Source organism: Chanodichthys erythropterus, chromosome 8 (assembly GCF_024489055.1).
Source record: "Chanodichthys erythropterus isolate Z2021 chromosome 8, ASM2448905v1, whole genome shotgun sequence".
In the NCBI taxonomy this organism is placed as follows: Eukaryota; Metazoa; Chordata; class Actinopteri; order Cypriniformes; family Xenocyprididae; genus Chanodichthys; species Chanodichthys erythropterus.
This window is the reverse complement of record NC_090228.1, coordinates 11,262,633-11,286,962: the sequence shown is the minus strand read 5'-3', so window position 1 is coordinate 11,286,962 and position 24,330 is coordinate 11,262,633. Positions and strand designations below refer to the sequence as shown.

The 24,330-nt window shown below is 37.8% G+C and overlaps 1 protein-coding gene across 2 annotated transcripts in view; it reads left to right on the top strand.

The window, feature by feature from the left end:
• The window catches only part of hmga2 (high mobility group AT-hook 2), a 30,322-nt gene extending 7,966 nt beyond the window's left edge, over positions 1–22,356 (top strand). The window contains exons 3-5 of one of the 2 annotated variants that reach the window (XM_067390975.1): positions 1,190–1,240; positions 18,362–18,394; positions 22,052–22,356. In XM_067390975.1, coding sequence (XP_067247076.1) covers positions 1,190–1,240; positions 18,362–18,394; positions 22,052–22,093 — 126 coding nt within the window. In that variant the 3' untranslated portion in view covers positions 22,094–22,356. The remainder of the gene's footprint in view (positions 1–1,189; positions 1,241–18,361; positions 18,395–22,051) is intronic. The other variant, XM_067390976.1, reaches the window with a different exon arrangement.
• Positions 22,357–24,330: the final 1,974 nt, after the last annotated feature.

Genomic DNA, 24,330 nt, shown 5'->3' with positions numbered 1-24,330 from the left:
TTCTGAAAACTATTTTAATAGTTTTAGTTAACAATAACAACATTGCAAACTAAATGAAAAACTGAATGAATTACTCCTCTTATGATACAAACTGAATATCAGCTTATTTTATTAATTACTAAATACATTTTATTTAATGTCAGCTATGCCTTTAAAGATCCACGTGTCTTGACTTTGACATACACCACTTAAATATAGTCTCATGATTCAGGATTCATGCCACCACCTTGGTAACTCAGATTAGTGTAATGCTTAAGCATGGTGGTGTTTTTAATAGGTTAGACGCATACTCTACCAGCATTGATTTGTATCTCACCTAATTGGGTGTACTCTGCTAACAAACATGATACCTTTGACACCTACCCTTCCTGGTTCATTCGCAGAATTCATAGATGTTTGATGATTTGAGTAAGGTTTCCTGCAGGGCTCTGCATGACAAAAGCCCTAGGCCAGAAGAAAACTTTATATCCTATAAATAATGAAGACGTGTCTTGTCTTGTTAATTGTCTTTGACCATGGCGGGAAGGCACCACCATTCAAACCCCCAGGGAAAGACTCTCCTGCTTCCACCTGTCAAATTATTTCACTTACAATTTCAGAAGGCGACAGGATTGTTGCTTAAACAACACAAAATGTCTGGGAAATCCTATGCTGGTCTTCTGGCTCATACGGTTGAGAAAACCTGTCTCTTAAATGTTATTAATGGAAGAATCTACTGTCAAACAACTTTAGCAACAGGCTGGTGCAAGACTTTTTTGATGTTAAAGACATTTTCCTTTAAGGTGTTTTATTTTTACAGTGTACTTCAATGGACCCCTGTTATTAAGTTGGAGCCGCTGTGATTGAAACCCCATAACTGTCTTTCATGGCCCTTATCTGGGTGGTTTTGCTGATAATGGTGCTCTTATTTACACTTGAATGGCATAAAATTCCTCTAGTGAAATATTACGCTGCACAGACCTGGAACTCGGGCAACGGAGACAGTTCATTGTTGGAGGCCCGGATATACCTTACAAACTCTTTATGTATTAAAAGCATTAGAAGAAAATGGAACCCTAGCATTTCACCTTCTCCTTTTGTGGCCATATATGAAAATGACTCTGCTTGTGACAAATTGTGTGCCTGAAAAATTTGTTTAAAGCACTTGATGAAATACCGGCCACTAATTCATGGTTGTTGGCATTTGCAGAAAGCTGAGACCACAGGGGAGAAAAGACCTAGAGGAAGACCCAGGAAATGGGTGAGTTTGTTTACATTAGTTGTGTATAACTGGACACATCCATTGCAGCATGATCCTATATAACAAAACCATCCATAAAAAATAATTAGCATTGCAGCATATCACCATGTTGCGAATACTTTGGAAAAACTTCCATTTTATTAGTATATTATTTTTATTTTCCATTATATTTTACAAAAAGTTTACTTATTATTAATTTAATTTACATAATGATCAAACAACTGATGAAAAGTTGTGCTTTTCATGTTGCTTATATGTGCAGTCATGGATTTATTACTGACATACCAACATAAATGTAACATAATGCAAAAAAATTTATTTAACACATGTTGTAGAAACTGTTGTAGAAACCGACACTGTTGTAGAAAAGCATGATTATATTCATGCATTACTTTACAGAGGGAATTTTTTTAACCAAAAACATTTTTTTTTAAATGACACTGTATGTATATATATATATAAAAAAAATTTTTTTTACACACATATATATATAAATATCAGTGTATGTACAGTTATGTACATGTTACTAATTCACTTATTCAGTTGATCACCAATGTTCAACAGATTGTGGAAATTGTGCAGTTGTTTTGTTTAGTTGTTTTAATTCAGTTTTAATCCAACAATTTCTCAGAAAACCTGAAATTTTGCAGTGTTTATCAGCCTGCAAATGTCACGTTTGATTGATAGCTGGAGGAGCAAAGCTGCAGGCAGTTAAAAGTGCCACCAGGATAACTGCGGGGAGATATGGAGAGAATGAACCCTTTGTGGCATGCCGACTCTGTGTCCTTATGGATTTTTCTCAGGCAGACAGGAAAAGCAAAGCATTCCGAGGCCCCTAGACACACATTCAGAAGTGTGTCACATCTGAATTCTCTATACATTTCAAGGAAAGTGACAGCACAGATTTGATATACCGTGTGCAAATGTTTAAAGTCAGCTATTTTATTATCAAATTCTTGGATCTTAAGTGTCATTTCATTAAGCAGTTCAAAATAGTTGCATGAAATCGCATATAGTGGGGGAGGTGGATGTCTGAAATTATTTGTTCAATTCAGAAATGAGTACATTTGTATTGGAGGAAAACATGCCCCATCTGACTCTATCATCCAGGAATGCAATTTGAGTCACATGTGAGCCGAGCTGTTCCAAAACACCCTTTACCTCCAAGTCTCGGCTGAGCCCCTATAGCTAACATGCTAAAGTTCAGCTTGTACTCGCCACGTCGGACTGTTTTAGGACAGAAATGTAATCTTTATTAGACACGCAAAGGGTTAGATGGGTCAGAGAATGAGGGCAGTCTTAAAGGAGCATCTCTAGAATGCAAGATCCTTGCTCATGCTTTTTTTAATGTTTTTTTTTTTTTTGTTGAGCTTTTTTTTTACTTTATTCACATGTGGATTGTGAAGTATAGGACAGAAAAGGATTTGTAGGTCAATTAGATCATCTAGATTTTCTCTTTTGTTTTTTTCCTTTTTTTGGTCACCTCAGTTTTGTGTTTTTAATGCAGCCTGTCCATCAGAGAAAAATGGCCATTTTGAAAATATGTTTTGCACATCCCTAATTTGTCCATTTACGCACTGGTGTAAGTGAAACAATTTAAATTTAATTGCTGCAAAACCAATGCCTCTAACCTGAAAAGCCGTTTTACCATATACCAGGGTAAAACATGATCTAGAAGTGTCTGTTTAAATGAGTTTGTGATATCGAGAGTTTAAAGGCTGAATTCTTTGGACTGAACTGATAAAGTTTACATTTATTGCCCTGTTTCCTTTGTACCAATGCCCAAAGGTGCGTTCGGCTGCCCTTTCATGATGGCAGGTACACACTCCCACGCACTCATACACACACACACACACACGCTTGATCCACCCACACATTGATGTCAGTCTTAAACAAATAGATAATGGAGTAATATACTTTGTAGATGCTAAGTAGAACTCGTAAATGGTTTTCCTCACACAGCAATAGAAATAGCAAAGAAAAGAGGACCTTTTTTTCTTATTATAAACATTCTACACATTGATAGTACTTTTGTTTAAACTGATTGTTTAAAATTATAATAATGACATTACTAGCATGCTAATTTTTTTGTCTTGGTTGCAGAGAAATTTAATCAATTATCCACCAAAACTTTGCATCCTTCAGTTTGAAGTTTAAGATTCCATATCGGCCATTTTTCAGAGTACATCTTTAAAGGCATATAACCAAAAAATAATTGTTTGTCTTCCTGATTGAAGCACAAGCTATTATGGGTCAAAGGTTAACTAGACTTAAGCAAGGGCTGACTGCGAATAAGAGATTTTTTTTCTTGGAAGTGTAATAAATTTTACCCTCTGGAAAAACAAATCCACCGGCTCTTTCAACCGTTTTCTTTTGGGTAAGGCATCCTTTAGCTACAAATTAAAAATTTTCATCAAAATTTTCGCTGGTATTTTTCATTAAATGTTAAGAATTCTTTATCATTTTTTCATGTTTTTTATTCACATTTTATTTTTTAAACTGCAATTTTACAAAGGAAAAAAAAAAATTCTGAAGAAAATTAGGTCACTCTTAATTACTGCTTATTAGTAGTTAGTAAGGTAGTAGTTAAGTTTAGGTGTTGGGTAGTAGTATTAATGAATGTAGAATAAGGTCATGCAGAATAAGGCATTAATATGTGCTAAAAAACAGCCAATATCCTAGTAATATGCATGCTAATAAACAACTAGTTAATACTGAGAATTGGACCCTAAAGTGTAAAGTGAAAATTAACATAGTTTCTGCACTTCTACTTTTTACAGTCGAGAGCTTTTTTTCTGTTGCACATAGACACATGTTGCAGTTGATTTGAGTGTTACAAGCTGGTGTGAATCTGGAGGCATATTCATCAGGCTGTAGTCATTCTACAAACATCCTGAATGTGGAGTGGGCATAGTGGTATGACATCCTGTGAATGAGTCCGAGATGAACTTACGGCCAAGTGTATGAATGATAATGACTCAGAGATGGAAAGCAGAGAGAGAGAGATAACACTCCGATCGGAACGTTTGGGTCTCTGAAAAAAAAGAACAAGCCCTGCATCTCTAGATGTGTGCCAAGGCTTTATTGAGTTCAGCCAATGCAGTCTGAGGCAGAAAACCAACATTTTTTGTCTTCCTGTCTCCTTTTTTATGAATGGGCAATGGGAAACGTGTGCGTCTGCAGCCCTCTGTCCTCTTGTATGGGTCATTGTGTGTGGGTTATGATCTGTTTAGCATGTCACCGATGAATTAACATGGCCGAGGGTCTGTGCGGCGGTCTCCACATATACAGGGTGGACTTGACAAGAGTTTTGCCATTCCTCTTCTAGATAAACAAGTCAGTTTTTTTCATTCAGCTACTGCTCGCCCTCCTGGAACTAATTATAGCATATCCTTTTTGGCTACAAGGGGCCGCTGGAATGTTTTCCTTTGTCCCCCTCCCCCAACTAAGTATCTCCACCCCCCTAAATGGTTAATAGTGGAAGGTGGCTCTGGCTATGAGAAAAGAAAAAAAATGGTTTAATCATGTTCATTCCACTGTAGACATTTAAGACACTTACCAAAAGCTCACCAAGACCGGTTCATCCATCCAGGGCATTCGTCAGCTTCAAAATGACCCCTGTTGAGATGGATGCATTGAGCATCATGCTTTCAAACAGGAAATCCAGCAGCCAGAGGATGTAGAATGGTTTGGGATTCTTAAAATAAAATTTTGCAGGTGGCACAGCTGCTACATGAGGATACTGGTTCGCTGCAAAAAACTGTCCTCCCCCAGACTGTTGAGAATAAAAGTTGTTCTAAGACCTTGAGTTGTTTATCTTGATAACAGGAATATTTATACAAAAGGAATTCATTGTTCTCAGCAGACTGCCATGTTCAACTCATCAGTTGTTAAATTCCATCCACACAAAATATTAAAATTGTAATAAACTTAAATCAGTTTTCATTTTAAGTGTATAGAGATTATGCTCAAAGCTGTGCATTATAGCTAAAATCATATCATAATTAGTTTTTATTTCATGTATTTGCTCTGAAATAAAAGTTTAAAGCCTTTAAAAAATGTCAAGTAATGTAAAAAGTTTAATGTAATGAAAAGAATTTAAAAAAGACACATTTTTCATTGAATGAACACAAGAAATATTGATTTTGTATCCTTATCTATCTATCTATCTATCTATCTATCTATCTATCTATCTATCTATCTATCTATCTATCTATCTATCTATCTATCTATCTATCTATCTATCTATCTATCTATCTATCTAAATAAGATAAGATTTAAAAAAAGATACAAAATCAATGTATACATATTTCTGACAGTAAAATAAATATCTCAAAATCATTTTAGAGCAACTTTTATTCGTATCACTATGAGGGAGGACACATTTTTTTGCATTGAATTATAGAATCCTTATGTACACTCTAAAAAATGCTGGGTTGTTTCAACCCAAATTTGGGTCAAATATGGACAAACCCAACCGTTGGGTTAAAAAATGCATTTAAAAATTTAACCCAGTGGTTGGGTTTGTCCATTTTTGACCCAAACTTGGGTTGAAACAACCCAGCATTTTTTAGAGTGTAGCTGTGCCAGCTGTGAAATAAAAATAATTAACATAATAAACATAATTTAATTTAATTTAATTTAATAATAACTCATAGAATATTATTTTTTATGAAGCTACAAAAGTGATGCAGTGTTTGGAAAACTAAAGGGCCAAATGAAAATGACATTTAAAAGATAGCAATATTCACAAACTTGCATAATTTCATACCACCACCAAAATCATTGTGAATAAATCCTGAATTGTCCATATATATTACTCAGACTTCTTAAATAATTCCATTCACTGGGTGTAGAATTGCATTATAACATTTTACTACTTGTTTTTGCTCTAGTCTGTTTGTTATTTATAAATCAGGCCAACAGGAAGTCCTTCTATAGGGAGCATTCTGCAGATCCCCTGCACCAGGCGTAATGTTATCTGCTAGATTTGCTTCAGCAGCCAAAAGACTGATTTATTGCCCCCCTCTTCCTTTTCCGGGTGCTCCTCCTGCACAGGTGCGGAGATGGACCGGGTCCGCTGTGCCAAGCGGACAAGCCGCACTGTGTTGCGGAGGTGGGGGCGTATTGGAACGGACTATCTCTGTCCTCAAACAGCTAACATTATTCAGTTGTGCACTGCAGTTCCCTTTTTGCCAACTGGCCGATGTCCAGCGTGTTTACTCGTTTGGTTCCTCTGCAAGCGAGACTATAGCAAAGAAGGGAGAAGTTTTTGCCTCTTTTTGTGCTCTCTCTAGGCCTGCACAGCCCTTCAAGTGTTAGTGCTCACTTAGCCAACAGCCCTGCCTGTTTGTTACCACAGCAATAAGTGGGAATGCCGGCAAAGACAAAAGATTTTCTTCCCATGGCGTCTTCAAACCGTGAGGGATGTCACATGCATTCAAACGTTCTGGCCAAGAGGTTGACGTTATGATGTCCTCCTCATTTTACGCCAAGAATTCCTTTGATATGAGGTTAACGACAGCGCCTTGATTCATACTCGCTCTTCCCTTCCCAGGTGGTTCTTTCCACCAATGTTTGTTGGATCACAACGTCTTCGCAAACATCTGAGCAGGTTGCTCTCCAGCTTGTAGCTACTGCCAAATTAGAGGGTAAAAAACGAATTGGGACGTTGTAAACCTATCGCTCGGATTTCTACTAGGAGACGAGGAAATGAGTGAATGAATAAGTGAAGAGGCACAAATGAGCGGAGGACAGGAGACGGTGGGGAGGAAGTTCTCTCTCATCTCACACAAGGATCTGCTGCTTTTGGCTGAAGGACAGACAGTGTTGTCAGGTGGTGAGGAGTGGAATCAGAGCCGAGGGAAATGGGAGGGAGAGTCTGGCAAGGATGAGGGGAGGCGCTCTGCGTTTTGAGGGGAACAAGGGCTGCGATTGGGAGTCATCCAACTGTCTCGATCTGGTGGGGAGGCTCGGAAAACCCTCAGTCTCTGCCAAAGTGTGAAAAGATATTTTCTCTCTTTTTTTTTCCCCCTTCTTCCCTTTCTTAATGTGTCCATGTGTAAGGCGGGAGGAGGGTATTGTGATGGGAATTTGGTGTCAAACATCAAAACCTTTTTATAGCCTTCGTGAGCCTCCTGGGCAAAATATTGAACTTGGCCCCCCGGGCGTTTCTAGGCAGGAGACTCGGCAGTCAGCTGAGGTCCTGTCCTACTCTGAGTCAGTGGCTTGGACTATACACTTGGTCTTTCAGCCTGTTTTTCCTCGCATTTCCTCTTCCACACTAAATGGGACTGAAATAGTAAGATTCTGTCAGCTTTATTTATACTTGTAAACAAATCCAAATGTTTGAAGAACGCCACAGTGAAACTCCATGTTGAGTCATACGGGTGTCTACATGGGCGTCTACATGGGCTACTATGTTTATGTCAACATAAAATTAAAACTGACCCTATTTACTTTCTTAATACATGTTCTTGATGCATGATTCATCAAAGCACATAATTCAAAAACATTTTTTTTCACAATATTTCATCAGAATTTAATAACTTGCTCTGACTTCTCTTTCCGTTTGATTCACCCAGAGTAATGTTAATGTAATATTATGTTAAGCAAAGGCCAACTATCTATTTAGACTGTTTCAGGCTACTGTCATAAGTAACTACTGTCATAATTAATGTAATTATTGAATGACAGCCCTTGCGGTTGCACTTTATTTTACAGTAGGTGCATTTATGTGTATTTGCAGTGTACTTACCTAAGAATGTACTGGTAATATAAGGTGGGTTTAGGTTAGATTTAGGGGTAGTTTCAGGGTTAGCACCTAGTTATTACCCAGTTATTGCAATTACTATAATAAGAACATAGTATGTACATGGGGAACAGGACTGTAAAAAGTGCTACCGCTATAGTAAGAATCAAATAAATGTGGTCAGATTTTTTACTCTTAGAAAAACTTGTGTAAAACTTGTACCTTTGGGATTACAATAGGGACATCTTTGTTCCTTATTTACCCTTAAAGGGTTCATAGTAGTACCTTAAGAGTGGTACCTTACATATTAGAACTCTCTAGCGCAGGGTTCTCCAAACTCAGTTCTGGATCGCCCCTGTCTTGCAGAGTTTAGCTCCAACTTGCCTCAACACACCTGCCTGGGAGTTTCTAGTATGCCTAATTAGACCTTGATTAGCTGATTCAGGTGTGTTTAATTGGAGTTGGAGCTAAACTCTGCAAGACAGTGGCCCTCCAGGACTGAGTTTGGAGACCCCTGCTCTAAAGGCTCATTTCCACCGAGCGGTACGGTACAGTACAGTACAGTATGGTACGCAATTATTTCTGTTTTGATTGTCTGAAGTTGTGAATGGGACCAAAATGCAGATTTTTTTGGGACCCTTCCGTTGTTGTACCTAGCACAGTAGTCCGGTACCTAAAGCGTGGAGTTAGACTCACTGCAGACCATTTATTTGGTTGACAGAGAATCGTCACTTGCGAGTGCTACAAGGGGAATGATAACACAAGAGGCGCCGTTTTTTGAATATTTAAAACAGCCGCATGGTGAGAAGCAAGAACAAGATCTGACGTATGTCCTCCATTGTTTTTTACTGTGTCACTTTCTTCTGTGCGCGAGAATGACGTTGATCGCTACCTTTCGGCATACACCACGCCTATCAAGTAAGGGTACTGCTGGCGGTGGAAACACAAGCCAGATCAGGGTTTACCATCCCGAATCGTACTGTACTATACTGCTCTGTGGAAATGAGCCATTAGGTACTAATGTGTACCTAGGGGTAGATTAAGGCAAAAATTGTCCCTTTAAGGGTACTGCCTCAGTGACAAGCTGTTGTACTCATCAGGGTACAATTTTCTGACATTTCGATTTTTATCACCTTCACAGTCGACAACCAGCTCTCATTCATTTTGATATGTAATGCCCACTATTCATGATGGATGAAATACTCGGTGCTTTGTTTCACACAGGCCCTGTTTACACCTGGTATTAAGATGTGTTTTGGTCAGCTGGATCACAAGTGGACAACGCTAAATACAAATGGGGTATAAAATGTTTTGAGCTTGTCCACTTTCAACCACTTCCAGAGGGAGTAGAAAACGCATTCGACTGGATTGCTTTCATAGTGTAAACGCTCATGTTGTGGAATGCATTCGAACAGCCTCAAAAGACTACCTACTCTCCACCTACTGGCCTAATTCATAAACTTAATAGGAAGCGCGCTAGCCAGACGGGATTTAAACTTTGTCGGCTGAAGACCCAAGTTTGGTTTGAAGATGAAAAACGTAACAAGCACAATGTTCTCTCTCCATTCCTGATTTCTAACTTGCATTCACCATGTTCGGCGTGGACTATCAGAGCAGAAATGAAAGCTGATGCTCTCCGTTTGTTTTTCCATCATCTCCCGGCGCATTCATATGTACATTTATTTCGTCCATTAGATCGAAACATCTGAAGAAAAAAAAAACACACATTTCCATAGACCCTTCCCTTGAAGAAATCAGGACAGAAGTGGTTGTAAATGGACAAAAGAAACCTGGTTAAAACACCTGGTGTAAACGGGTATGTGTGTCCCTCGTCTACTTGTGATCCGATCAACCAAAATGCATTTTAAGACCAGATGTAAACAGGGCCTCAGAAATATGTGACATTACAGAAGTAAACAGGGTTGTGAATGTCGTGTCATATTAACTTTAAGAGTTAAAGCACCTTTCTGTCAATTTTATGGTTTTCCAGCATAAATAGTAAGAAGGTCTTGTGGGTTAAAACAAACTTCTTGTTTGTACAGCATGTTCGGAAAAGTTACTTTTCATAGTTTTGATTTCGTTTGGCAGGACTCTCCCAATTAGACGTAGTTGGATGGTGAGTAGATTTTTGTAATGAGCTGCAAACATTTTATTAGCAATTATTGAAACCCTGTGCAGAAGTTGGGGTCTTGAAGTATGCACTTGCAAAAGCTTCGTTTACATTGCGGCTTGGAGCCGCTCCTGTCCCTCACTTGGACGGCTGTGCGAGTTAGATACAGCGTGAGAGAGAGTGGACATCTCTACCTCATTCCCTGCATTCCCCGAAGCCTTTCCCCTCCTCTCGTCTCTTTTTCTATCTCGCTCTCCCTCTCTATCTGGGGCCCGAGAAGCTGAATTCCTGCCAATAGGGGCGTGTGTTTGGTCCAGGGCTCTACTCACACAGCAGGAGTTTGCTGGGACCACCTCAACGGATTTCCACCAGTGACCCCTGTGACCTCTTCCCCTCATCTCTCGCTGCCCCCCCTCCCTTTCCTGTTTCAGCTTCTGGAAGCGCTTTAATCATTTTGCTCTGAGCTAGCGACCATAACAGCTGCCTCGAAAGGTGCTCCGGAGATGAGAATGTGAGAGGCGAAAGATTGAAATGAGAGAGACAGAAAGGTGTAAGAGAAAGCAGTGGGGAAAAGCACAGTTATAATAACATGGTATACCTTGTATGGGTCTATATAGGTTTCCCATATTAGAGAGATTGAATAATCTAGTCTTTTCTGTTGTCTTATTTGTAGATTAATATGTTGTGTAGATTAAAAAAGGCCATATTTTACCTTATATGCTTGTTTCCATCTAAAAAAAAAAAAAAAATTGTGAAATTAAATTTTAGCTAAGAAATAGTCATATTATGAAATATAAAGTTTCACTTATGAGAGACAATGTTGCAATTGTGAGAAATAGTCACAATTACCTGGAAAATATCTATTTTCTCCTAATCAGTATTTTTATGGAAGCCCATTTCTGCCACATAAGAAAAAGTTGTAAATCATAATTATGGCATACTAAGTCTTAATTATATATATTTTTTTTAATTAATTTTTTCTCGTTGTGACTTTTACACCATAATGTCGACTTTTCATCTCATAAATTACTTTTTATGTTATCATTTTGACTGGTGTCAAAATTATAACTTTTTATCTTATAATTCTGACATTTCTTCTCATAAATATGATTTTGTTTGTTGGAATTAATTTGGACTTTTTATGTCATAATTATGTGTTACCTAAACATATGTTTTTTTTTTTTTTTCTTATCTGGCGGAAACTGGTTTCTATAGATAAATTTATTATGAAGCCATCATACAGAACAAGTTTGTGAAACATACTGTAAAACGCACACTTTATTTCAAATTGACCAGAACCAATGCAGGTTGTCTGAAAACGTGCCATTGGTTGAGGTTTGCAAAGAATTGCCTCTGGTTTCTGATTGGCTAATATGCAGTTTTTGCATGGTATTCCAATAAAAGCTTAATAGATAAAAAAACAGGATTCAATTTTAAAAACAACTACTGAGAATGACTATGATGAGAACAGCACAATACAATCAATTTCAATCGATTTTATAATCGGCACTTAACTAATCAATCCATAATGGCAGCATCAATGCTGGCGTGGTGCTGTAATATGAACGAATAAAGGAAAAGAGAGGGAGAGAGTGAGGAAGACAGGAAACCTTTGTGTTTGTATGAACAGAGTAAGGTATGTGACATACATTATTGATGGTGACACCTCTGCGACACAAGACCTTAATCATGGTATGTCCACATGCTAGGGAAGTGGTTCACACAGACGCTTGCGCTCATACATTCTTTCAATGACGTCTTTCTCCAGGCATTTGAACATACAATGTGTTTAATGCATATAAATGACAAGTTTGTTGACAATCTTTTTTTAATCATTGATTGATTTTAGTAGAATAAAAACAGACTTTGGCAAAGAGATTGAGATCTATAAATATATATTTCACAGTATGTTAAGCATCAGATTGGACTGACTGAGGTATTGACCCAGCTCCCAATAAAGACCCCACAGAGCCGAGCCTCAAGAACAGGAAAAAAAAACTGAAGTAAAAAACCTGAATTTCTGTGCTGACCCCCACCACCCCACTCCCTTCTCTTCCTCTTTCCTTTGAGAAACTCTGGGAACTGATTTCACTTCAAACAGCAGAGGCTCCCAAACGGACCAGATCCAATTTGTCTGCGCTTTTCTTTCCCTCCAGAACACCCCCCTCCAAAAAAAAAAAAAAAAAAAAAACCCTCCTAACAAAAGGCTGCTTGTCCTGCCAGGAATTTTCCACATTCCTTGCTCTGGCAGACATTTTTCTCTTCTACAAAGGGCCCTTCGGCAAATTCCCCCTAATCGCAGGGTTTAGCCCGGCTCTGATAGGTGGCATTCATAGCACTGCTTGGTTGGGGAGGGTGCTTGATTTGGAGTCCGAAAAGGGATGTGTGAGAGGTGGGGTGGGCAAGGGGGCTTTCGAACCTGGAATCCTTTCAGATTCGGCCGAACCGGTGGAGGCATTCCAAGGGAGATCACAAAGCCAGTGCTGTGGCCCTGTACCCTGGAGATGTCTGGCTTGTTTTCCCCACTTCCACCTCCAGTTTAACAGAACATGTGGCCTTTATTCATGGGAGCGGAGGGGGTGCAGTTACTGGGTGGCTCGTCTGTGGGGTCCGCCTCTAGTGAGGGAGTCCTTGGATAAGTTTGCCTCATCAAATCAAGCAGAGTGTTTTTTTATGTTTCCTGTCTTTGTGGAATTCTTGTCAGCAGCCCTAAGGAGACTATGTTCAAGTAAGGGCTTTTTTTTTTCCAAACGCAAAACATATGTTAGCCATATAAGTTTAAAGCAAACGTGAGCTGCGTTCCATTTTTCTAAACTTTCCTTCTTTATTTTACCAGGCAGTCAGGTAAAATGAATACGGCTTATGGGCAGGAAAGGGTCTCATGGGCTGTACCATGTTAAAGTGCCTCTGTAACAGTATGCATTTGGACATTCATAAGCTCAGAAAGAACCTGCAGACTTTCTCTGCTTATTTTGAGGAAAAAAAGTCTGCGTATTTAAACAATAAAATGTGTTAGATGAAGCTGAGAGCATTACACTAGGAATATTGGAAGTCGAAAATGCAGTAAAATGCCGAGAACGGTTTTCGGCCAAAATTTGCAACTTTAACAGATCAAATAACAGATACTTTGACATTAAGAAAAAACATATGGAATTATTATATTTTGTATGAAAAAATTAAGCAGTATACAGTTTAAACAGTAAAATGTGTTATTTTAGTATTATTTATATAATATAAATAATCACTATAATATTTTAAATTAGCTTTGATTTTCATATTTTCAGTTTTCATTTTAGTTTAAGTTTTGTGATGTGCTTTTGTTATTTTAAGTAGTTTTTTTAATATTTATATGTAGCATTTATTTTATTATTTTAGTTTAGTTTTAGTCATTTTAGTACTTTATGTTTTAGTTTATTTTAGTTAACGAAAAACAATCTAGTTAAAGATTTTAGTTAACTATAACAACTCTGGTTAGGTGGAACTGAGAAAATTAAATTCTTACAAATTAGCCAAAAAAATGATAAATTAATTCTGCTCAATTTTGCTCAAATTCTAAGTTTTCCAAAGAGTTTTGCAGGCGCAGATTCCCTTTCGGTCTATTCATTAGTAATTGTAAAAAGAGACAAAATATCTTAAAATAGTGCTTATTTTACTGTACATACTTCCACCTGGTTTAGATGTGCTCAGAGAGTGCTGTGGGATAAAATTTGCATAAATATAGACAGATTTGGTGTGTAGTAAGTAGTGCAGCATCAATTTTAAATTGAAACCCTGGTGTTTGCAGATTAATTGTATTGTTTGTTCCACAAATTATTTCATTAAAGAAGCTAAAAGATAAAGCTGTGTAAAAATTTAATATTTCCCAATGTGAAATTCTCCCTCTTTATGAGACATAAAATTGAAAGGGATTTCAATTTTGGATTGTCCTCCATTTTTTGTTGTTAGGACTAAGATTCAAAGATCCCAGGGGGAATGAATGAGAGAGAGAGAGACATAAATATCTCCAGTGCAGTTTCTTGTAAGAGCAGAGAGGGATTCCCCACAGTGTAAAGCTTTTAGTAAATGACTCTTGGCGCAGGGAATGGTTTTGGTAAGACATGCCAGGTCCTAAGAGCAGGAGTCTTCCACTAGCTTGGCTTTGCTCTGCCCCGGCACGTTCTGTTCTGGAGCTACTGAGACGTGCAGCTGCACGCTCCCAGCTTTTTGCCCCCAGGTACCTGTGCCAGAGGCTGACTTGCAACCATTACATAATGTCTTTGTGTAACTGGCCCAAAGACCTCTTTGCATTCTTAAAGAATGAAGCATCTCTTAAACCATGTCTACCAAACATACTTTCCAGCGATCAATAATTTTTAAAGATCCTCCCTCCATACAAAGCAGGATCAGAGACCATGGCAGCAAGAAAACATTTCTACAACAATATGAATCACCTTTTGATGCATGATATGTGCTCAAACATTATTTGAAATCCGAGTATTTGCTTGAGTATTTAATGACAATAATCTTAACAAGAAGAGAGTTTGCCATGCCATTTTCCCTCAAAGCCTCAAGATTTAGATGCTAAGTTAAGGAATCGTGGTTTTTCTGGTTCATAACGGTACACCCACACAAACTTCTCTTGGAAAAAGCTCATTATTTTTGGAGAACACATTGACTGATTGTATCGTCAAGGTTAGCACAACTTTAAAAGAGGCCGCCAGTCCAGACAGGATTTAATTGGATGTCGAAGATGTTGCTTATCTTATTATTTTAACTCCTTAATAAAAAAAGAAATGTCTCGTACCAAAAAGGGAGGAATTGTACCTTAAGAAAGATGTAGTACTACCTATTTAAAGAAACATTAAAGCTATAGTTCAGCCAAAAATGAAAAGTGAATCATTAATTTTCTCATTTTCATGTCGTTCCAAACCTGTACGACTTTTTTGTTTTAAACAAATATTTGAAAAAAATATTTTTTTGTGTGAACAACTCTGTTATTCACTTCCCTACAGAAAAAACATGAAGGATACCACATTCTTTTCTACCTCTTTGCCATTGTTTTTTATTTTGGAGATACTGTTCATCAGTGTTATCATTCCTGAGCGTGGTGGGTGTCTCCGTTTTCCTCCGTTTTCCTTGTTTCAAGGCATGCATAACACTGTAGGCTGGAAAATAATTCACAGTAGAACTTGTTTCCAATGTGGCGGGTTGTGGCAAGCAATGAACTCCGAGGCCAGTTGGCACTGCTGTGTTAAGAGCTTGGAAACTCACTCTAACTGGTGTATTACTCTTTAATCTGTCACTTCGGTGAGAAAAAGCTTGAGATTCCTTCAGGATGTGTTTAGATTCTCATATAGGTGCATTTCTTTAAATGTGAGATCGCAGCAATGTGGAGTGTGCAAATCAACCTGTATATTCATAGAAATTGTTTTAATTAATGCAGTAAACACTCAAGACATTGAGGGGACATGTCGTCCCACAATATTAAGATTTGTGTGGTCAACTGGAATGGGTTTTTGCAGTGGTTGATAATATTTGGTATGTAGTTACATCTTTGGCTTTAATTACTGTAGGACACTTCTGTTTATAGTCAATCACACCAACTGCAATGTAGCCTCACATTTTTGTGCTGCATGCTGAATGTGACTTGCAACTTAAAATAATATTTGAGCAGTTGCTCTGTTCTCATGTTGGCATAAAAATTTAATGGCCTTAACAACCTCTTAGAGTGCAGTTTCTGTTCGCTTATATACACAAGCCTTTACATTGGAAGTTCACCTACTGAAAAGCATAGCTGTTAAAATGTAACTGCAAATGGTTCAGCATTCCTCCATTTTAACAGTCTTCATATTTGCACATGGGATCTAATTTGAAACATATATGTAAAACTCTTTGTGGTTAAATGAAGTTTATTCATGTGAATTAACAAATTATTTTTTCAGACAAGGCTTTGACAGATATATATATTTGATCCACTTCAAATGTTGACTACTATATATATATATGTGTACCGGTACTTAGGTAGAAACCAATACAAAAAGCCTGATAAAAATGCTAATTTTAAAGAAAAATGGACTTGGAGGCTTTTGCATCTAAAGTCTTCATATATATACAACATTTTAACATATAACATTTTTATAGTTAAGTTCACAAATGAAAGCAATTAAGTCTTCTAAATTTAAACAGGTGGCTATTATATATTTTAAAAAATATATACAAATAAATACAAAATGTATTATATAAATACTAATATAATTTTAATATATTAGTAATATATATTTTATTATATAAAAATATTTTTGTATTAAATTGTTGAAACTGCTAAGCAATTCATGTTTTTAAAAAGGTCCTGTGGTCACTAATCACATTTTCACATCACCTTTCACAACATTTAACTCAATACACAACAAAAGACAATGTTCTCACAAGAAAATTAGCTTTTCACACCAGTTAATTTCCCTTTGGTCACTGAGCATGACTTCCTACATTAAATCCAGATCCCATTAACAATGGTAACAAAGTGTACAGAGCTGTGAGACGGAAGAAAAACATGTCACCTTATACATGAACAGTGACGAATTAGAAGAGTTTTTGTAATTAGTTCATTATACCTTTTTCATGCCTCTCATTTTCTGTTTATTTAAGCTGTCCACAAGTTATCTATAACTAAGACATTTGGATATGCAGGATCTGATGGCTAAATGTATCTCCAAACGATTACCCCAAATTTACCGCTGGGACACAAATAGTGTCTGAGAGCTTTTTCCATGTCACCTGATAGCCTATATCCGATGGAGTCATACCCTCCCCTTATTTGGTCCTAACTACATATATAAAATAATGATTTCATGTTTATTTTGTGGTACCTTCTTTTTATGTTACCACATTAAATCCATTTATAAGTAAAGTAAAAGTTATTTTAAATGACCATTTATTTGTATTTTATAAATATAGACAAGCCAATAGAGGACACACAGATTAGGTTATGGAGAGCAGTTTTTCAGACACTTTGTATTGATTTTAGAAAAAAAGGCTGTGGAGGGCTCTGTGAAGATGGGTGTTTGGTTTCCTCTAGGACTTCAGCTTCACCGTGTCTTTTAGGAACATACTTCTTACTCTTTTAGTCATGCATAGCACGAGGGTCACAGGAGTCCCGCGGTCATTCAGCTCTCCTCTAGGCCTCATCTCACCAGAGTTTGCAGAAGTGATTTGTTGTGTCAGCTACTAATGACTTCAAAGAGAGAGCTCAGTCTTGTGAAAGACAAGGCTGTGGATTCTCTTTTTGTGCTGAGGAGTAGAAGGGCAAGAGGGGTCTGGGTTTCTGGGTTTCTGGGTGCCTGTGTGCGGGGTAACAAGTTCATTACCAACAAGAAAAGGGTCTTTCAATAGGGCTCTGGTTTCGTATGCTTGAGTTCATGGTACAGTGGTACAAATTAGGTTCTTTTGTGCATGTACAGTATCATTAGTGATGTAACATACAGTGCAGTTTTGACATCCAGGGTCATCTGTTAGCCATAAAGTGCACATGGCATCTTGTATTTCATGTGTTTGTAAATAGATGCAATCAGGAAGGTGTTGGAATTCTCCTCCTCCTCATGGCTATTGCCATCTCCAAAGTATATTTGTGTTCCGTCCATCCCATTTTGGAATGTGCGCATCATTTTCCCAATTTCCCTTTATCGCCAGCTGCATTCTTCGCCTGCTTCCATCCGGTGTTGACATTTACTGTGTTACAGCCTGATATCATTCCAGGGAGAGCTGGCACAAAACACACCAGCTGCTCCCAACAATCCCAAATGGTGTGTGTGTGTGTGTGTGTGTGTGTAATCGGCAGTGGCTGGCTTTGGTTCCAAACACTGGACTCTCAGGGTTTTATTTTTGCCTGGCTCTCAGAGCAGCGGAGGACTCCTCAGCTGTCAAGCTCCGGTCTTAGAAGCACTTCCTGTGGGGTGGCAGTGCTTAGCGTTTATGATGTAATGCGAGTAGGGCACAATCTGGGCATTGTATACTGCACTCTTGCCACTTTGGAGGCACTGCTGCATACATCCCTGTATGTGCACATATGTCCTTTCATTCTTAATACTGTTTAGTGATCAGTGTTTTGTTGGGATCTGATTGTATAAATTTAAAAATGCATAAAAATACATTTAAAAAAGTCTTTTAAATGAGTATGTTTATGTTCCTGATGCATCAATCAAAATCAAAATGAAATGTATTCTCACTGTGGCAGTCATTTATTGCATTCATAAAGTCATAATTGTTTCTCTTTTTTGTCTTTCAGCCACAGCAAGTGGTCCAGGAAAAGCCCGCTCAGGTATGTCAAATGTAATCTTGCACCATGTGTAATTAATACACACACACACACACATATATATTTTTGTGAATGGATATGTGTTGCTAAGGACTTCATTTGGACCAATTTAAAGGTGATTTTCTCAATATTTTGATTTTTTTTGCACCCTCAGATTCCAGATTTTCAAATAGTTGTATCTCGGCATATTGTCCTATCCTAACAAACCATACATCAACAGAAAGCTTATTTATTCAGCTTTCAGATTATATATATATATATATATATATATATATATATATATATATATATATATATATATATATATATATATATATATATATATATATATATAAATTAAAAAAAAAATACCCTTATGACTGTTTTTGTGGTCCAGGGTCACCTATTGGACTTTCAATGGACTTTCTGGAAGTCTATTGAAAGTCCAATTGGCTAGAAGGGGATGGTAGCTTGCAAAAACAGATTGAGGATGATTGTGTGAGGAAGGGGATTTGCTATTTGGGTTTACAAAGTCCTCAAAAACCCCAAGTGAGTAAAAAGGGGGCATAATTCTGGTTTGATGAGAGACCTGCATGGTTAAGGCTAATGTAAATCCTATAGCACTATGTGTGGAATCCCAGTCTTCTTTGGTTTCATCCCCTCACAGATGGTTATGCAATCTGGCAGACAGGATTAGTTTTGAAGAGTTGCCCCTTTTTTCCTCTCTTGTCAAAATTCCTTCAGCGAATTAACAATGGAGTCGACTCTAAAGTCTCTGTCTGTGCACAGCGCTGCTTTAATGTGCTCAGAAAGAAAAGAAAGGCAGCGGTCTGCTGCCTATATATATTCAGACAGACAAAACTACCAGCACCACCTTGTTTAATTAAATGCAATCCTTTCTGAGAACAAATGTTTTTGGCCATTGTGTCACTATTTTTTTTAAGCATCTCACACCATGAGATGAATGTAACTAAATTAAAATTGTGATAAAATCATGCCTTAAAAATGTGAAAATAAAATTGAAATATGCAATCATTTGATTAATTAATCAGCATACTATGTAATTAATTCAGTTACATTTTTGATTAATTGGCATCTCTGTATAAAATATTCCTAAACAACAAGCAAACCTATTCACTGTTAAAAAATATTTTCATGAAAATTCAGACTCAGTGTGAAAATGCTTTAAAGATTCATATATTTACTGTTCTCATATGTCACTAATGATGACAAAATGCCATCACTCGATATAGTGATGTTTGCTGTATGTTGTCTTGACCCCAAGAAGAAAAGACACAATGGCCTGAGCTATAATTCCTCACTCCCCCACACAATCTTCCACACATTTACCAGGAATCTGCTCACCTCCTCTTGTTCGCTGGTGCGGACCAGTTTCCAGTGTGAATGCATAACTGAGGCCTGATTTGATGCTATGTGGGAACGCACAGACCCTGATGGCTTTGCGCCACACTGGAAGGTCCAACCCATACATGCTCACACACACTGCACTCGTATCTATAGGTAGTCCAAGATGGTATCTCTGAAGTGGAAGGCAAAACTACCAGCACCATCTTGTTTAATTAAATGCAATGAAATAATTTCTACGAACAAACATTTTTGGCCATTGTGTCACTGTTTTTTAAGCATCTCACACCATAAGCATTCCATTTTACGACACTTTTATAAGTTTAAACTTTTAGTTACTTTTAAAAATGTGTCTTAAAAGATTAGTTCACTTCAAAATGAAAATTACCCCAAGCTTTACTCGCCCTCAACCCATCCTAGATGTATATGACTTTCTTCTTCCTGATGAACACAATCGGAGATATATTAATAAATATCCTGACGCATCCGAACTTTACAATGGCAGTGAACGGGTCCAACGAGTATGAGCTGAAGAAAGTGCCTCCATCCACATCCATCCATCATAAACGTACTCCACACGGCTCCAGGGGGGTTAATAAAGGCCTTCTGAAGTGAAGTTATGCATTTGTCTAAAAATATTTGACAAGTTATGAAGTCAAATATCTAGCTTCTGCCAGACCGTATTCCGTATTCACGTCAGTTAAGCTTTTTCCATAAGTTGGATAGGGAAGGCGTCGGACATAGTATAAGTTTTTTGAAGTGCAAGAGTTTTACGCTTTCTTCGTAAGTTGAATACGAAAGGTGGTCTAGCGGAGATATTTTACTTCATAACTTGTTATTAAATAGTTTTACACAAACGCATCGCTTCACTTCAGAAGACCTTTATTAACCCCCCGGAGCCGTGTGGAGTACGTTTGTGATAGATGGATGTGGATGGAGGCACTGTCTTCAGCTTATACTCGTTGGACCCGTTCACTGCCATTATAAAGCTTGGATGTGTCAGGATATTTATTAATATATCTCCGATTGTGTTCATCAGGAAGAAGAAAGTCATATACATCTAGGATGGGTTGAGGGTGAGTAAAGCTTGGGGTAATTTTCATTTGAAAGTGAACTAATCCTTTAAGACCCCTGCTTTTTTTAACTCATCATTTCAAAGAAATGCATGTTATTTGGCTACTGACTAATTCATGTTATGTAGTTTTGCACATCCCTAATAATACTAATAATAGTATTGTTTTTGTTAATATAGTGTGTTCAATTTCCCTAATCTTCAAAGGGAACCAACGATCTGCCATTAACCCAAAACAGGGGCTTTTAATTACTATCGCTGAACCATCGTTTCTCCTTGTTGGTGATGGTTAAACCAAGCGCATGGTAATTCTGGCAACTGATTTTTTTTTTTTTCTCCTGGAACATAATTCCATTGAAGTTTTAGTGTTTTTTCGACTGCTGTATCTGTGCCTGTAATTGTTCTTGGAATGAAAGAGAAAGCAATTATGCATGAGAGTTCCATTTAATTTCGATTTTAATACAATGGAATGCTCAGAACAAATCAATGTAAAAGAATTGTAGAATTCTGAAAAACGTATCACTGTTGCAGTACTGAAATAGAGCAAACTGCCAAAAGAAATCTGATATTCCATTCGAGTGAATAAGAGTTTGGAACTAAGCTGGTATTTTCTGGTCTGTGTGGCACTTCAGTTGGAAGCACGATTGGTGGCCAGGGGTGTCCGAATATGATTAAAGAGGTATTTTTTTCTTCACCCACCCCCCCCCATTCTTTCACTCGCCCATGTCACACATGGTAGCGCTTAGCTGGTCCTTCACAGCTGAAGTGTCTGCCTCACTAATGAATGGAGTTTGGCTCATATAATGCAGACGGGCTTTTGCCACGGCCTTTCCCCTGAATGGGAGCAACACAGCAACTTGGGAAAAGAAGAGGGTTATAAATTGTGTCAGTTGGCCTTTCCAAATAAAATGAAGCCATGTGGAAAATGAAATCCATTTCATTCTGAAAAGTGCCCAAAGCCAAGCGTCTCCCCAGCCCCCATTCAACGCCTTCCTCCTGTTTCAATGGTGGTCATCCTGGCAGCAGCTGTGGGACGTTCGCTGTCTAAACTCATGAAAAAGAACATTTGTAACCAAAACAATAACAAAAAAAGAAAGAAAATATAAATGCTAATAATGGCACTATTTCTCACAGTGCTGTCAGTCAAACATTTGCGTAACACAGCGTTTTTACACACAGTCGTGTTCTGCTTTGCAGCAGTTTTTATGTGGTGACTGATGGGCAACCACTGTTGTGTTTTGTAGGAAGAAGAAGAAGAGGAGGAGGCGGAGCCAGAAGAGGACTAAGCAACCACAGGATTTTACCTCTACCTCATCCAGCTGTCAGCTCTCTCCAAGGGAAAAGACTGCCTTGACCACTTATTATTGACTTCCCACTTTCGTTTGATCATTTTCGTTTGTTTATTTTTGTTTTTCCTCATTCGTTTATTTTGGTTTGGTTTCGTTTTGTGATAAACACACACAACACCTCAGAGCGTAACCCGAAAAAAGACACAAATGCAAACAAACATCTTGCAGATGACAATTGGAGCCGCCTTGCTGTTTCCACTTCCCACAAACTGCTGTAAGCACAAAGGTGCAGGGGTTAAACACACAATATGTGCTACAGCGGTTCTTTGCGCCACACACAAACACACACACACACACACACACACACACACACACACACACACACACACACACACACACACACACACTCTTGTTGACTGATTTTCCAGGCTACATTGGAGGTGAAAATGTCTGGTTTTGTCATTCAGCATGTAGTGCTTCCTATATCTGGGTGGAGCTTTGAATGGACACACCTTTTCGCACAAGAACCCATTCTTTATAGTACTGTACCACCAAAGACAGTTAAAATAGACCATTTTCCCTTCTCTGTCCACTTCATTTTGATGTTTTGACCAAAATGAAAGTGAGCTTTAAAAGTATTTGCCTTAAAAACTGCAACCAGAGCCTTTAACCTATTAGTTACTGAAAATTTTGCAAGTTTTTAAACCTAAAAATTAATATTCTGTGATTATTTACTCGCACTGTATTTTTTCGAAACTGAATTGACTGTTTCTTCCGTGGAACACAAATGGAGATGATTCAAAGAATGTCCGAGCTTATCTTTTCTATACACTGAAAGTGAATGGTGACCGTGGCTGTCGAGAACGTGTTTCAGTGCATCAATTTATATCTCACCCAAAGCTGTTCTATGATTTGAAATATAGTGCATGAGTCATATGGACCACTTTTATGGTGCTTTTTTTTGTAGCTTAACAGCCTTTGGTCACCATTCACTGCCATTGTATGGAAAAGAGCAGCGTGAAAATTCTTGAAAACATCTGCTTTGACTTTCTATGTATTTATTTATTTTTTTTACAGAAAAAAGAAAGTCATATGGGCAGTGTTGGGTAAAGTAACTTTTAAAAGTAATGCGTTACAGTATTGCGTTAAAAAAGTAACTAGTAATTGCGTTATTTACTTTTTATTGAAAGTAATGCGTTACGTTACTTTTGCTTTACTTTTTCTCACCTCGGCTGGGCTTGTTTGTGCCCTGAAGTCCCTTTTCACACCAAAAGCATACACAGCACCTCTGCACTTACTCCCAATTTCTCTTAATGTGGGGACAGGAGAAGTGTCAGTCAATAAATAGAAAAACAAAGTGACTTGCGTCACTGAAATAAGTAACTGAAATATTTTGTTGTAAATTTAAAAGTAATGCATTACTTTACTAGTTACTTGAAAAAAGTAATCTGATTACGTAACACATTACTTATAATGCGTTGTGGGTTTAGAATAAGTAAATAATGACAGAATGCTTATTTTTGGGTGAATTATCCCTCAAATCCATTTCCCCCGTGTCCTTGGTGGTGATTTTTTTTATTATTATTATTATTATTTTTTTTTTTCAAACTGATTACTGCAAACATTAAATGTTTCAGTGGGAGACCGTTTTTAGCATTACTACAGAACAGTAGTTCTACTGTACATACCTTCGCGACTTCGGCTTTGCATAATTAACATACGTGTACATAATTGTTTTTATTTTCTTGTATGGCATAGCTTTAAGAACATAATTGTCTGACAAATTCAGTGAAAGGGAAATTTATCAACTCAGTCAAGACCTAAACCTCAAGAAACACCCAAACCACAGGAACAAAAACCACACTATACCTCATTACACACAAAAATACCTGAATCGCAGCGACGGCGTCGAACGGTATTCGGCGGAACCTAAAGTACGCCAGCGCTGTCACCAATGCAATATCTCCTCACCGTTTCAAAACTACCTCTGATTTCTTCAACCAGCAAACCAACTCGAAAAGACGCGCGCTGCTGTAGAGTTCTCATTACAAAGCAGGGGATGGCAGCGAGTGCCAATGTTGAAAACGAACCTTGTCGTATGGGCAGGCGAACGCTCTGCAAAATGTTTTTTGAGAGAGTCGGGCAGGTAATAACTGAATTCTGAGGTCTGTTTGTAGTCATATGTAGAACTAATCATGCAGCTAAGGGGAAAAAAAAAAAAGTACTGTGTTTGT